Source organism: Alligator sinensis, unplaced genomic scaffold (genome assembly GCF_000455745.1).
Source record: "Alligator sinensis unplaced genomic scaffold, ASM45574v1 scaffold248_1, whole genome shotgun sequence".
NCBI classification, from domain to species: Eukaryota; Metazoa; Chordata; order Crocodylia; family Alligatoridae; genus Alligator; species Alligator sinensis.
This window is the reverse complement of record NW_005842130.1, coordinates 1,911,928-1,926,007: the sequence shown is the minus strand read 5'-3', so window position 1 is coordinate 1,926,007 and position 14,080 is coordinate 1,911,928. Positions and strand designations below refer to the sequence as shown.

Below are 14,080 nucleotides of genomic sequence, written 5' to 3'. Positions count from 1 at the left end.
TACTGTTGCCAGATGTATATACTGGATTAAAACAAGAATGATATTGATAACTCACTAAGATAAAGCTATTAAACATAACTTTCCTTCCCTTTTAATAGAAAAAATAAAACAGTTGCTGGAAGAGCTCTGGGTGTGTATTGACAGTGCAGCAGGAAAAAGGCAGAACCAAGACAATGATTATATCTTGGGTGAGTTGGAACCCAAAGTCTTTGAAGTGTTTTTCTTTTTTACTGATTTGAGAGCAATTATTATTCTTTTTTTTTCTAGCAGCGTCTGTTCAGGGTCACTCAAGAACTCCAGAAAAAATAAGCAAGTTCTTCAGACAAGGTATATTGCAATAGATTTCATTGTATTTACTATCAATATATTAATTGTTGCTAAGTGGAATTTTAATACCTCAGAAATATTACAGATAAGATAGTATCATTCTCACACTGGTATCTTTTTGTTTTGAAGTTTTTTTTTACTCATATCTAGTACAGCAAAAGCTGTGTTATCCAGCACTTTATCAAGCGCAAAGCTCCGCTAACCGGCATCCAAGGGATGCAGGAAAAGTGAAACTGGACGTCCCACTTCCAGTTACACTGCCGCAAGCTGAGTTCTTCTCCTTCACTTCTTAGGCCCACGGCTTGGAGCAAAGCAGCCTGCGTGGGGCCCCCCTCCCTGTCCCCCAATGACACCAGGGAGTGAACCAGATAGTGCACATTTGATTAATGGGCATCGGATAACAGAGCTTTTGCTGTACCTAGGTGTTAACATTGTTGGGGAAAAAAATCATTGCACAGTTGTACTGATGTACATTTGCCTGTTAACATGTTAAAATTATGTATTGGACTAATTTTTGCAGAGAATACAAGTGCTTGGGGTTTAAAAATCAGGACCTTTGAAAGTTTAACTTCTTCTGCCTTATGTACATATACATTTAAAACAAATTCTGCATAGATATATTATGACAGGGCTATCCACCTTCTAAACAGCTGGGAGTTGTGTGTTCTGCACCAGGGGACCACATTAATGTGAGCCATGAGGTTCTGGGTTGTCCCCCCAGCCCCATCCTGCACGTCACATGTGGGTGAACTGCACCTCAGCTTCTTCACTGAACCATGTGGTCTCCTTTGGTGCCATGGGCTATGCTACTATACCACCTAGGCAGGAGCAGGAAGCAGAATCTGAGGAAGGAGCCTAGAGACCCTGGCTGCTGGAACAGCTTGGGGGGACACAGGGAGTGGCGGCTGGGTAGGATCAGGGATGCCACACAGTAAGCACTTGCGGGCTGCCCATTGGACAGCCCTGTAGTGAACCATAACACCTACTGGAATTTCTTACGCAGGCTCTCACATAATAGTTTATCATTAACTCAATGTAATGTTGCTAGAAAAAAGGCACTGGTCATGCTTTTAAAGCTGACTATTATATAGGTACAGTCATATCAATATGAAAATAATATGGAAGGTTAATTTTCATTTCTAAGGTAGGAGATGTATAAAGCATGACCTAAAACCTAGGTCACTAAAATTGCAAAATACCTAAGTATGGATCTGAGCTGCTCTAGCTGTTTGCTCGGGTTTTTATTTCAAAGGGTGTTGTCCCTCCAAACAAGTATGTGAGACCTGATGAGCTCCATTTCAATGAAGAAGAGGTACCCTTTAAAATGAATGCCCCATCAATCAGATGAATGGATCATCCTTAATTCAGCAACTCATTACAAATGAAGTGGGTTGTGAATCACCCAGACACAGATAACTATCTGGCTTCTACTTACAGGATTTTGTGGATGTGAGCTGTATCCTCGTGTTTAGTGGGCGAGTAGGCAGACATTTGAGACCTTTGAAAAGGCAGGGGTGAAGTCTGACATGAAATGTCCCATAAATCCACAATTATTTATGACCTAAGAGCCTGAGCCAGATTTTTTTTTTTTGCTGCTCTCCCGGAGATTGCATGCAGTAATATCATGGTCTGAAATTGGTTTAGCGGGAGGTTTGACTTTGTTGTCTTGGAATGTAAAAGAGTTCCTATGAACTCTGTTGACTAAGTTGGCATGAGAAATGTCTTGTAATTCACTCAGTCCTAAGAAGTGATGTAAGTTGAGGTTTTGGGTATGCCCTTTGAAAATCCTGTGGGGATTTCCCTTTGAGAATTGCAGTCATGCAAATACAAGGTGCTAGATACCTTGCTGTAGCAGATGGGAAACCTCTGCTACTAGGGAGTTACAAATGCTGTGTGGGTAGTGATCATTTTTTTACTGTAAGCAGAGAGAGTTTCTGTGGGATGGATGAATCATTTTGTGACAATAAACCATCTCAAGTGAAAACTGCAAACCATCCTTAATCTGCTGAAGAGAGAATTATGGAGGCTGGTTTCACCGTTCCAAATCTGAGTCAGCATGTGAATGTATGTGTTTACTGTGAGTCCAGGATAGCACAAGGTCCCCTTCCCTGTGGTGGATAAGGAAATGGCATTGATCCTCTCCCCCTCCTTATTTTAAAACTTAAGTGGTTCCTTAGTGGGTCAAATAAATCTTCTTCAGTTTGGTCCTTTCTTGTGAGATGCTGTCTCAAATTGGGACAGGAAAAAGGTGATTGAGGAATATTGACCAGAATTGCAGAATATTGGCAGAACCTTCAGTGGTACAATCCTGCTAACCTGCAGTAATCCCAGCCCATGTCTAGGAAATGAAAGGCTACAGGGAAAAATCAGGCACAGCAGGAAACTGATAGTTTATTCATAGGTTTAGACTTGAATGTCATATTTGTTGTTTGGAAGATGGTATTGGATGGGTGACAACAGAAGAGGGTGGGATGCCCTTGTAGGAGAAGTAAGATTTCTCTTAAAAATTTAGACAAGCCTCCCATGGGAGGAAGTTCTGGGTGAATTGGTCCCAGAACCTAACAGGTTACCCTTGACAACAGGTACATAGACACTTGCATCTCAGCTCTGATGTTCTTTAGTCATGGTCTACAACCATGACTCTGTGCAGGAGTTAAACAGGCCTGGTCCTTCAGAGAGGAGATCTTGGACTTGTGGTGATTTTAAGATGATAGATGCTCCCATCACCATGATGGCTGGGCCTGTGGAAAGGGTTGCAGTCACAAAGACATTAAGGCCTGCTTGCGAGGCAGTTTTGAGTCTGCAGACAAGCATAACTGATGGGAAGGTATGGGGAGACTCGCATACAAACATGTGCATACAGTTTTCTCTTTTCTTCTTTCTCTCCCTTTCCTCTGTTTCCTCTCCTTTCTTTCTTTCTGCTAGTCAAAAAAAATTATGACACCATGTGCAAGAGCTAAATAGGTGCCCCAAATAGGAACCTCTTATCAGTGTCTCTCAGGACCACTGATACTATAAGACAAATAACTGTCTTTTTCAATTCTCCTAATAAATCTCCAGAATAGGAATACAGTTATTTGAGAATATGAAAGCTTATATTTTATTCATGCACTATGAACAGTATTTTGGAGTTTGTCGTATTTTGGTGTGTTTTCTATAGGTAATCTGTGAAAATACCATTTAGGAAAAAAACAGTAATAATTTTGTCTTGCAAAATATTAACTGGATAAAGCAAAATGAAAAGTTTAGAGATCTGTCAAACCCTTTAAAATTTTGTTTTATAGAAGTTGCACAAACTCGCCGAAAACCCAGGAAATCTGAGAAAATGATACCTCACCAGTCCTCACTAGAAACTGTTATAGAACAAAACTCTTTAGCTGCCACGCAAATAAAAATGGACGAGTCTCTCATTGATCACTTTGAGAGCAAGACCACTGACGAAAGTCTGCAAAGCTGTAATGGTGACAGTGCTTTTTATGAGGACAAAACAATAGGAGTAGTTATACAAACAGACTGTGAAGACAGGAGTTCAGACTTCTCAGATGAGGAAGAACATCTTGCTGGAAATGTGAAAGACATACTGAACTGGATCAGACCTCTTCCTCCACTACTCTCTCCAATGCAGCTTTCACCAGCAGTGACACCGGTCAGTTCCAGAACCTTTTTCTGAAATGGCAACATTTTTGTCTTGTCCTATACAGCAAAAATAAAGGTTTCATAAGCTTATCTAACATATTATTATTTCTGTTTATGCATTTTAAAGTGACTTTATCACAGTGTTTAAATTAAAATTTAATTGATCATTTTTTTTCTGTAAGTTCTTTTAAAGTATGTCATTGTGAAAGGGGAGACCATTTTCTATTATATATTATAAGCATGTCAAATGACTGACTATGGGCAAATAATTGCTGTCACTGCTATTTTAATGCACAGAGATGTGTGCACAAGTGCTAATTTTAATCACTTAACTTTATGGAATGAGATTTAAGAGTTTTGCCTCCGGCTACTTTGTAAGTCTTTCTGCTTTACTATTGTCAAGAAGTAGTCCTTTCTCCCCTCCCTTTGCTTGTTGCTCTTTTAAAACTTTCTCAGTTTTCAATAATTGATATTTTCTGCCATCTTAGAGTATAGATGGGCACAGAAGTTGAACTGTTTTTTTCCATATAGGTACTCTTACTAGCCTATTACTAAAGAACATTGATAGAGAATTGTTTTTTTACTAACCGGTAACTGTTTAAATGGCTATATGGTAGGGGTGTGTGAAACGGGCCATTTTCGATTCGGATTCAGATCCGGCCTAAATTGGGGAGAGTGATTCGATACCGATTCTCTGAATCAGCAGATTTGGCTATAGACACAGCTTTAAATGTTTTTTCTACATACCTCAAGGTACCAGGTCTGGCTCGTGAATGCTGCGATGCTGGGGCAGATGGAGCGTGCCACAGGAGCATGTGGGGCGCCCTCTGTGTGTGCTCGGCAGCTAACCCTGAAATGGACCAGAAGTACTTCCTGTCCATTTCTGGGTCTGCGGCTGAGCGTGTGGGGGATGCCCCCCCGGCTCAGCAGTCGGCCATGGGGGGACCCCGGGTGCCCCCCACCCCCCAGACCAGGAGGCACCAGTCGCTGGGAGGGGGAGGGGTTCCCCATGCATTCCCCAGCAGGCCCGGAAGTGGACTGGAAGTGCTTCTGGAAGCGATTTGGAGGATTTCTGATTCCATTCGGAGAGACTTAAAGGGTCTCCTGATTCGATTCATATTTGGAAACTCGGCCGCCGAATTGATCTGAATCTCTGCTGAATCAAATTAGTGACCGAAGCTTCGCACAGCCTTACTATATGGCATAAATTCACAGTGCTGCCAGTAAATACATTCACTTTAAAGAAATATCTAATAGTCATGGAATATAAGCTTTGAAAAACTGCTGTTTAAATTATTCATTCTCTTTTTTTTTCTTTTTTTCATTAAAGGATACATTATTTGGAGATTTCACTGATTCCAGCGATGAGGAAATTGACTATTGTGCTCAAACAGTGGAAGATATTTTGGAAAAAAGCTCAGAAGAGTATCATGTCAGTTTGAAGGAGGAAAGCAACATACAAGAGAAATATGAACCAGATCATGATACAGAAACTTCAAGTAAATTGAGAGTGAATGAAGAAACATCAATTTATAGTGATCTTTTCACGGCAGAGAACTTGCTTATAACTGGGAGAGATGCTGAAGTGAAGCAAACCCAGATGGTTATTTCAAGTATAGACACAATGGTAAATGAAGAACTTTTAGAAGAGAAGGTTGAAAGTATGGAAGCTGAACAGATTTTAGCAGAGCAGACTGAAAATATGGAAATTGAGACTGGTACAACAGTGCAGCTGGCGATGCCTACATCAGAAGTTATCGAAGAGAAGATGATCGATGATGAGGGGGTGCAAACTGAAGACAAAGCCTCTTCAACTGAGCGCGTGTCATTTAATTTTGAACACTTACAAGAAAATTCTAATGAGGCAGTACAAACAGAGAAAGATGTCGTTTCAAATACGAATACAGTAGCCAGTTCTGAGCATTTGCAAGAAAAGTCTAGTAAATTAATGGAAGTAGGGGAAGATGAATTACCTAGAAAAGTAGATACCCCCGAACTGTCACCCATTCCAAAGGACCGTGTTCCCTCATCACCTCAGAAATCCATTTTTGCAGTTGAGAATGAATGTTTTGAGGAAGAGCCTAATGAGATGGAGAGTGAAATGGTTGAAAATGAATCCAAAGGCATAAAAAGAAAACCTAATGTAGTAAATGTAGTACTTGGCCTAGAAGACTATGTTGAACAAATAACAACCGGGAAGAAAGTAATAGCAGAAGAGCTCCATGTAGAGACTGAAGATAAAACACAGCATCCTGAAGAGGAAGATTTGGCATCTAACTTCAGTAATCCTAAAAGTTTTTTGGGAGTGGAGAGTGATGAGGTGTGGCAGTGTAATGGGGAAGAAACATTTATGAAGACTGATATAGACACTGAAATTAAAGATACTGCCATTGAATCTCAGTGCTCAGAAGAAAAACTCAGCAATGGAGAGAGACTGGAGGAACTACTTGTACAGTCTGAAGAACCTGAAGTAAATGAAGACCGTGGACTGGAAAAAGCTAGTGCTTTTATTTTTGCCACTGAAGTAAACAGAAATTCACTGTCTTTGGATGAGGCTAATGCCATTGCAGATGTAGGTGGAACTGCTGCTTCTCTTCCTACAAAAGAGGGAGAGGGTGAACAGCTCAGAACTGGAGAGCTGAGCACTGAGGGGAATATAACTGAAGTAAGCAAAAATTCACTGTCTTTGGATGAGGCAAATGCCATTGCAGGTGGATCTGCTTCCTCTCTTTCTACAAAAGCAGGAGAGGGTGAACAACTCAAAACTGGATTGCTGAGCACTGAGGTGAATATAACGAACTCTGAGGAAAAAGGTTTCTCTGGCAATTCAACGAATGGGAAAAATGTTTTAGAAATAGCTACGTTTTCTGAATCTTGCCATGTTGAATGTGGAGAATTGCTGGAGGTACAAGAGGAGGGATGTTTGCAAGCTAAATTAGAACACAACCAAAAAGATGCTGGTATATTGCTGCAAAAGGAGTCAGATTTTGAAATTTTACCTGTATCACCAAACCCAGACTGCATTTTAAATGGAGAAAATGAGGCACTGGAACCCAAGGAGATGGATCCAGATAAACATGTCGTAGGACAAACTAGTGAAACCAAGCACATTGAAAATATGTTTGGTGTATTGGAGCACAAGTTGTCTGAAACAATAAAAGTATTTGAACGTCAGGAAATTAAAATGGAACATTTAGAATTTAAATTGGGATATGTTAGAGAGAAAAGTAGTCAGCTATTAGAGACTGAGAAAATAGGTATGACAAACTGTGTTGTAACAGAAAGTGAACATACCTCTCAGGCACAGCCTTTAAAAGCTGTACATTCATTTTCAGTTGCTGAAAATTTTCAGTGCAGTAGTATAAGTGAGAAATTAAATGACAAATCACCTGAGGAAATGGTGATCGAGAACTGCAACAACAATTCGACTGATCTGGAAGGGAGACGTGGGGAGAAAATGAATGAAAGAGGTGAGATTTCAGATGCCCCAGAACAGGTTGCCTCAGAAGAGAATGCTGAAAAAGAACTAGCTTTGTCTAAAGAAGATATTTTGTTGGGAAGAAATGTAGTTACTGAAGAGACAAACTCTTTTAGCACAGTGAAAATTGGTTCAGAGGCTACAGCAGCGCCTGCTGGTTTTACTCTCAGTCTTCAACAGAATTACCAAGATTTTAACACTAACAGCACAGACGATTCTGTCAAAGACTGTATCACACCAGATGCTGCTTTCACTGTAGCTCGAAATAATGAAATAGATTATGATAGCAGTATCCGGTTTGCATATAATCATTCTTTGTCAGATGCGAATGGCAAGGAGGCTGTACCTAATGACAAAGAAAATGAATGCAAACAACTTGTGTGCCCCATTAATGAATATGAGAATAAAAATAATATACAGACTATTAAAGAGCAGCTTGAGGAACCTCAAAAACCATTAGTAACTTTAGAGGTTTTGGGTGCAAGTTCTACTGATAGTGGTAACCATGCCAAAGAGGACACTAATTTAGTTTTTGAAGGAGGAGTTCATGGGATGTCTATCCTAAGGGAAGTTGACACACACATTTGTAGAACAAAAGAAACTTCTTCCATTCACAGAGAGAAGTCTCTGTGCTCTGAAAGGCAGATGGAGAGTCCTGTAGGATTTCCTGTTACAGAAATAATGACTGAGGAAAACGACAAAGACTTGAACAGTCTTGGGGAATCTGGTAAAGACGGGGGCAGAACTTCAACAGAAACTCCTGAGTTTCAAGAGGAGGCCAGTGGATCTGCAGAAGAAGACTATCCTTTAAGAAAGGTTAAATACGCCAAACACTATGACAGCTTTTCAGTGTTCAAGGAAGAATTGAACACTTCTAGGAGCTCAGTAGAGGACCTGTCACAAATTCACATGGCTGTTGATGACCACCAAGTGTTTGGCCTTTCTACACTGCACACAGAAAATGATGAGAGTGATAAACAATTAAAAATAAATATGCTAATGGATATAGTCATACCTTGTAAAACTAATCACTCTCCAAGTATGACAAAAGAGGTGTCACATTTCACAGGTGTGAGTGAGTCTGAAAGTAAGCTTTCCATGATGCATGAAACTGTGTTCCACAGTGATGAGACTACTGAAAGGGCTCCTGAACATGGAGGAAATTCAAATGCAGTTGGGTGGGCCTGTGACAATGAGAAGAATTTGCTAAGAGATGAGGCATCAGAAGAGATTCCAACTAAACCAAGTACTTTAGAAACTAATTTATTGCCACACCAGCTACTAGCTGAATGCTCCAAAATTTATAAAAGTGTTATAAAAAATAGTAAATTAGATGCAGCACTGTTCACATCTGCTGACTCATTAGAAAGAAAAGACAATGAAGAACTTGGATCAAATGTTGAGCAAAGTGTGCCACATGAGGCTGGCATAGAAACACCTGTGCCTGGTGAAGAACTAAATGATAAACAGGAAGAAACTCATGCTGCTTTTAGCTTGGCAGACTTCAATACAAGAGCATCGCAGGATGCTATCAACAGTGGCACTTCTCTTCAACAGACAGATTTTCAAAAAAGCAAAAGAGAAAACATTTCTGTTAAAAGCTCTCAGAATCCAGCCATGTTGAGTGCTATTTCTGACCCGCAAGCTGAATATCAAAATTCTGAGTCACAAGAAACAATATTGGAAAACTCACCTGCTTTAGAACTAGAGTCATCTGTAGATCTTGCACCCCAAAGGAGCAGCAGATCAAAGCAGAAAGCCCAAGAACCATCAAAAAGCATAAAAGATTCAGCCAAGATGATAGACCAGGACAGCCAGGGCAAGTTTTCACAGAGGTTATCTCAAGGTAAAGGGAAAAAGAAAACTTTGCAAGTCCAGCTAACCCAGCAAGTTCTTGCAAATACTGATACTTCCACACCTAGCAGATGCTCACCTGAGACCATCAATAAAATTAGACAGGAGATGGGCCCACCTCTTCCTCCCCTGCTTTTGCCTTTGAAAGCTACTCCTCCTAGAACAGTACGGCCTGCTTCCCCAGTGATGACTTCAGCTAGTCAGTCCTCTCTGCCATCTCCTCTTGATGACCTAATATCCCCACTACGTGATATTCCAATTCCTCCACTTGTCTCCCCCCTGGCAGATACCCCAAAACGCAGATCTCCCCCTAGGATGTGCACTCCATCACCCTCAGAAACCACCGTATGTCGAAGAATCCTGTCCTCGCCTTTGCAGTTTTGTGCTGCCACACCAAAACATGCACTTCCTGTACCGGGGCGACTTCCACTATCTGCGTCTGGTAGTGGTGCTCCAGGCGTTCCTCAAGAAAACTCTGTGAAAATACTGGACACTATGTATCCAGAGCTATCAGCAAGGGCAAGAACACTCAACATCCTCAAAGGTAACATTCAGCTCAATAGATGTGCCCCTTCAGACTCCAAAAATCTACCAGGGCCTGTGAGTCAGATTACTGGGTTCAAAACAATTGCTTCTAAATCCACTGCTTTCGTTAAAACGGGAAGCAGCTCGAAACCTGACAGCAACAGAGATCAGCAGACAGATCTGGGGAATCAGCAGCCATGTACCAGCTCATTGAATCAAATTGGGAAAAGAACATTGTCAACATCTATGCCAAGAAGCGCTAAGAGGCTGCGTCTAGATAGTGAGTCGCCCAGATTGGAAAGTAATGATAAGGAAGATGTTGCAAATAAAGGTAAAGGAGACTTCAGTAGCGAAGTGCAGAGTGCTATGGGTAAAACTATGCGCCTCAACAATTTTGAAATCAGTCAGTCTGTAGGGAACTCTAGTTCAGAAATGTCTTCATCAGTAGAGAAGATTATTGATCCTGACAGCAAAGCTGTGTCTTTGGCACTGAAGAAAATTTCTGAATCCTGTTTTGACCTGTTTCCTGTCATACGGAGTCATGTGCATGTAGGCAATATTTCAAAGGTCCCAGTAATGAGAAATGAAGAGAAGGACGTCGTCTATGAATTTGGTGTTGCAAACAAGGTATGTGGCGTATCTTTAAATTTTGTGTGCCAGTAACTGCCTTTGTTCAGATGAAGAGAATGTAAATGTCCTGGAAGTGAAAACTTGAAGTTGGAAGTTTAGGTTCTCTGTAATGATGGTATTTGTGCTGTTGAGATGGTGAAGCCAGCAAGTACTTTGTAAAACTGTATATTTAAACAAAAAAAAATTAAGACTTTAGACTAATTTTAAGTTTCGATAGCTTCAAGACATTACAGTTAAGATATTTGTTCCTTTGGTATCCACACATTGCTCCATCCATTGGTGTACTCATTTTCCTGACAGTCATAAATACCAGAGTTAGCATGGTTAGTTCTTTTTCTCTAAACTTTTATTCTGGTGGGTAGCAGAATTATTTATGAAATACTTAAGTTTCCCTCTGTAAATCTGTGGTCTGATTCTTCCTCTTACAAAAGATATTACACTGGACAGTTTATTTGGTTATGTCACAACAGCTCACCCTCTGTTCAATCCATTTAGAATCATGAGATTAAGATTTTCTAGAATTGGGGAAGGGCAACTCCTAGTCCTGAAATATACACACTGATAACTTCTCTAATGTTATAGTAGAGATACTGTAATGACTCCGATTTCCTCTTAAGGTTGTAGTCCCTATTAGGCCATTTATCAACCCATAGGGTGGAGGATCACAAAAAGATGAAATCTTTGTGAATCTATAACCTGATGTTGGTTGGAGTATCTTGGCCCTTTTCGGAAAGGTACCTAAAAGGTTACCATCTCAATTTTTATCATTGTTTATCATTGGCTGCAATCTTTTGTACCAGTCCTTTTTCATGGGATAATACCATAGGTCTGTGTCACCTAAACATTTGAACATTTCTAAAAAAATGTTTATAAAGAACCATAAAGTCACTTTGCTTCTTTGTTATAATAATACTTATTCTGATAGGCCTGTTGTGAGGACCTCAGATATTTGTGTTTGTATGCCTTTAAAATCATTGCTTATGTCACCATGTACCTTCTTAATATGGTTACAAGGAGCATGCTATTTCATGTACAGAGTTTACGTTCATGTTTATTTGTCACCTACTCTCCAATATATCTTGGTTATTTTTACTAATAGGCAATTGCTTTTGCTTGTTACAGCATTTAGCAGAGCTGCTGCTGCATACTATTCTCAATAAGCTTAAGACTGAGAAGACATCCTTGGAATACAGTTTCACACATGCTCTCTGCCGAGTATACATAGGAATCTGTCGGCAGTTAGGAGATTTGGAAAGAGCCCGTCTTTTCTGTTACAGCTTGCTTAAGGAAGGTATGGTTTGGTTTGGTTTAGCAATCTTGTTTTTCAAGGGTGGTATGCGCCTTTTTGTTTTAGATTTTATTCTTCCCTCATGCTGTATATGTATTTGCACTTTTGTTCAAGAGTGTAGTTATCCTTACTCCTTCTGCCTGTAAATGGACATGTGTGTTCTTCTTGGGTCTTGTGGCGCAAATGGACAGGTTTTTATTAAACTGTAGTCTCTTGCCTATTCTTCTGCTTCACCCCAGTTGATCCCTGGCTCATTTGCACCTTTAATGTTACAGTGACATTCATGGTAGTTTTTGGCCTCTCTTTCTCTCTTTGTTTCCAGTTTGAATGCTTGTCTTGTGATTTTGTGTGTTTCCATTCTCTTTATATTTCTGAGCTATATTTCACCACCTTTTCTTTATTAAGCTGTTAGCATCTAGCAGGTTTTAATGCATTTCTAGAGTTATAACTCTGTCTGCCCAGGTAACTTTTAATGGGTTTTTGTGGTGGGTACGAGTGAAAAGTATCTATTTTTGCCACAAGGGTTGTTAACAATAGCCATGGTTCTGCTCTGTGCACCAGCATCTCTGTTATGCTGCTGAATAGCTTCATTCTTTTACGGACTGAGCAGCTTTTGTTGCTCCAGACTTAACCCATTCACATTTCCAGTTGCGTTCTCTATTCCTTTTGTTATCATTTCTGTGGTGTTGTCCGCTGTTACTGACCAACATGATAGCTAAGTTTTTTTAACATTTTTTTTCTTTTGTTCCTCACCAGTTGCATTGGGTCTGTTGTTCATTTGTGTTACCACGTTGCTGGTCATTGTTGAAACACTGTACTGTCTTCTGGCAGCTCATTTGCATTTGTATGTTTATATGTAGAAACTGAGAGGAAGGTGGTCTCGTCCACAGAAATCTAAGTATTCAGGTTCCAATGGAGCCAGTCCGAAAAGCAGAAATGATGATATTTATCCTTGACTGACTCCTATCCCCATCTTAAACCATCCTGTTGTTGTTTAGTCCACTTTTATATAGGTAAAGCTTAGTAATTCTTTAATTGTCTTCTGTAATATTTTGTAGCTAGCTATTAACTTCTATAAGCTGTCTCTGCCAAGACTCAGCAGAGCCTTTTTGAAGTCATCTAAGGTAATGATTGGTATTTGATACCAGAGTACATTTTTCTAGGATTTTTCACAACAAATATTTATTGACTAAACACTCTCCTTTTCTAAAACTCATTTATCTACTCCTAACAAATTGTCTCTGGTTTCATCTGCCATAACATCCCGCTATAAGCTTTTTCTAGTTCCGAGTTCTTTCTTCATAAACAGAGAGCAGTTGCTCTGAGATAAGCAGCTCAGTAGTGGGACTGCCTTGAGGAGGCTTTTCCGGTAGCTAGTGACTTTGGTGCTTGAGTGTTTTCCTAGTGTCTGTGTTTGGGGTGTGCGCGCACATGCACAAGGGCCCAGATGGGTTTTGGTGGGATCTTTTACACCCAGTAAAGATTATTTGGATAAGGAAGAAGGGGGCAAACTGAGGAATGAGATAATAAGAGACGGTCAGAGAGCTTTTCATGGGTCTGAATTAATTCAAGTCAGCAAGGCATGATGAACTTCTCCCAGAGAACTGAAGGAACTGGCAGAGATCTCGGAATGAATTTCATGAAGTTGTGCGAGATGGGCCAGGTACCAGAGAACTGGAAAAGGGCCATCATAGTGCCCATCTTTAAAACAAAGCAAACAGAAGGACCCAGGAGACTACAGACTGGTTAGCCTCACCTCAATACCCAAGAAGTTACTGGAATATATCCTGAGGAAATCCATTTGCAAGCATCTGGAAGAGGAAAAGCTGACCACAAGCAGTCAGCATGGATTTACTAAGAACAAATTGTGCCAAGCAAACTTAATCTTTTTTGACAGAGTAACTACTTGGGTCGATGAAGGGAATGCTGTGGATATGGTATATCTGGACTTCAGCAAGCCTGTTTTGACAAAGCCCCACCTGACCTTGTCTTAAACAAATTGGAGAAATGTGGGTTTGACAAAACTACTATAAAGTGGATAGACACTCCATAGCTGAAAGCAAAGGATAATTAATGGATCCATCTCACAATAGCAGGAGGTTTCCCCACAAGGGTCTGTCCTGAGCCAGTGCTGTTCAGCATAGTCATTATTTGCATGGTGTCATAGTTTCTTGAGCAAATTTGCAGATGACATGACACAGAAGGATTATGAACATGTTGAAGAATGGGAACGCAATTCAGAAGGATCTTGAGAGAATGGAAAGCTGGGCTGAAGCTAACAGGAAGAAGTTCAGTGCTGACAGAAGCAAGGTGCTACACTTCAGGGAAGAGTATTCAAAAAT

At 40.3% G+C, this 14,080-nt stretch overlaps 1 protein-coding gene across 1 annotated transcript in view; it reads left to right on the top strand.

The window, feature by feature from the left end:
• The window catches only part of ICE1 (interactor of little elongation complex ELL subunit 1), a gene marked incomplete at its 5' end in the record, with an annotated part of 54,848 nt that overhangs the window by 19,253 nt on the left and 21,515 nt on the right, over positions 1-14,080 (top strand). Inside the window, 5 exons of the mRNA XM_025205795.1 lie at positions 99-188; positions 268-327; positions 3,612-3,973; positions 5,294-10,447; positions 11,573-11,741. Coding sequence (XP_025061580.1) covers positions 99-188; positions 268-327; positions 3,612-3,973; positions 5,294-10,447; positions 11,573-11,741 — 5,835 coding nt within the window. The remainder of the gene's footprint in view (positions 1-98; positions 189-267; positions 328-3,611; positions 3,974-5,293; positions 10,448-11,572; positions 11,742-14,080) is intronic.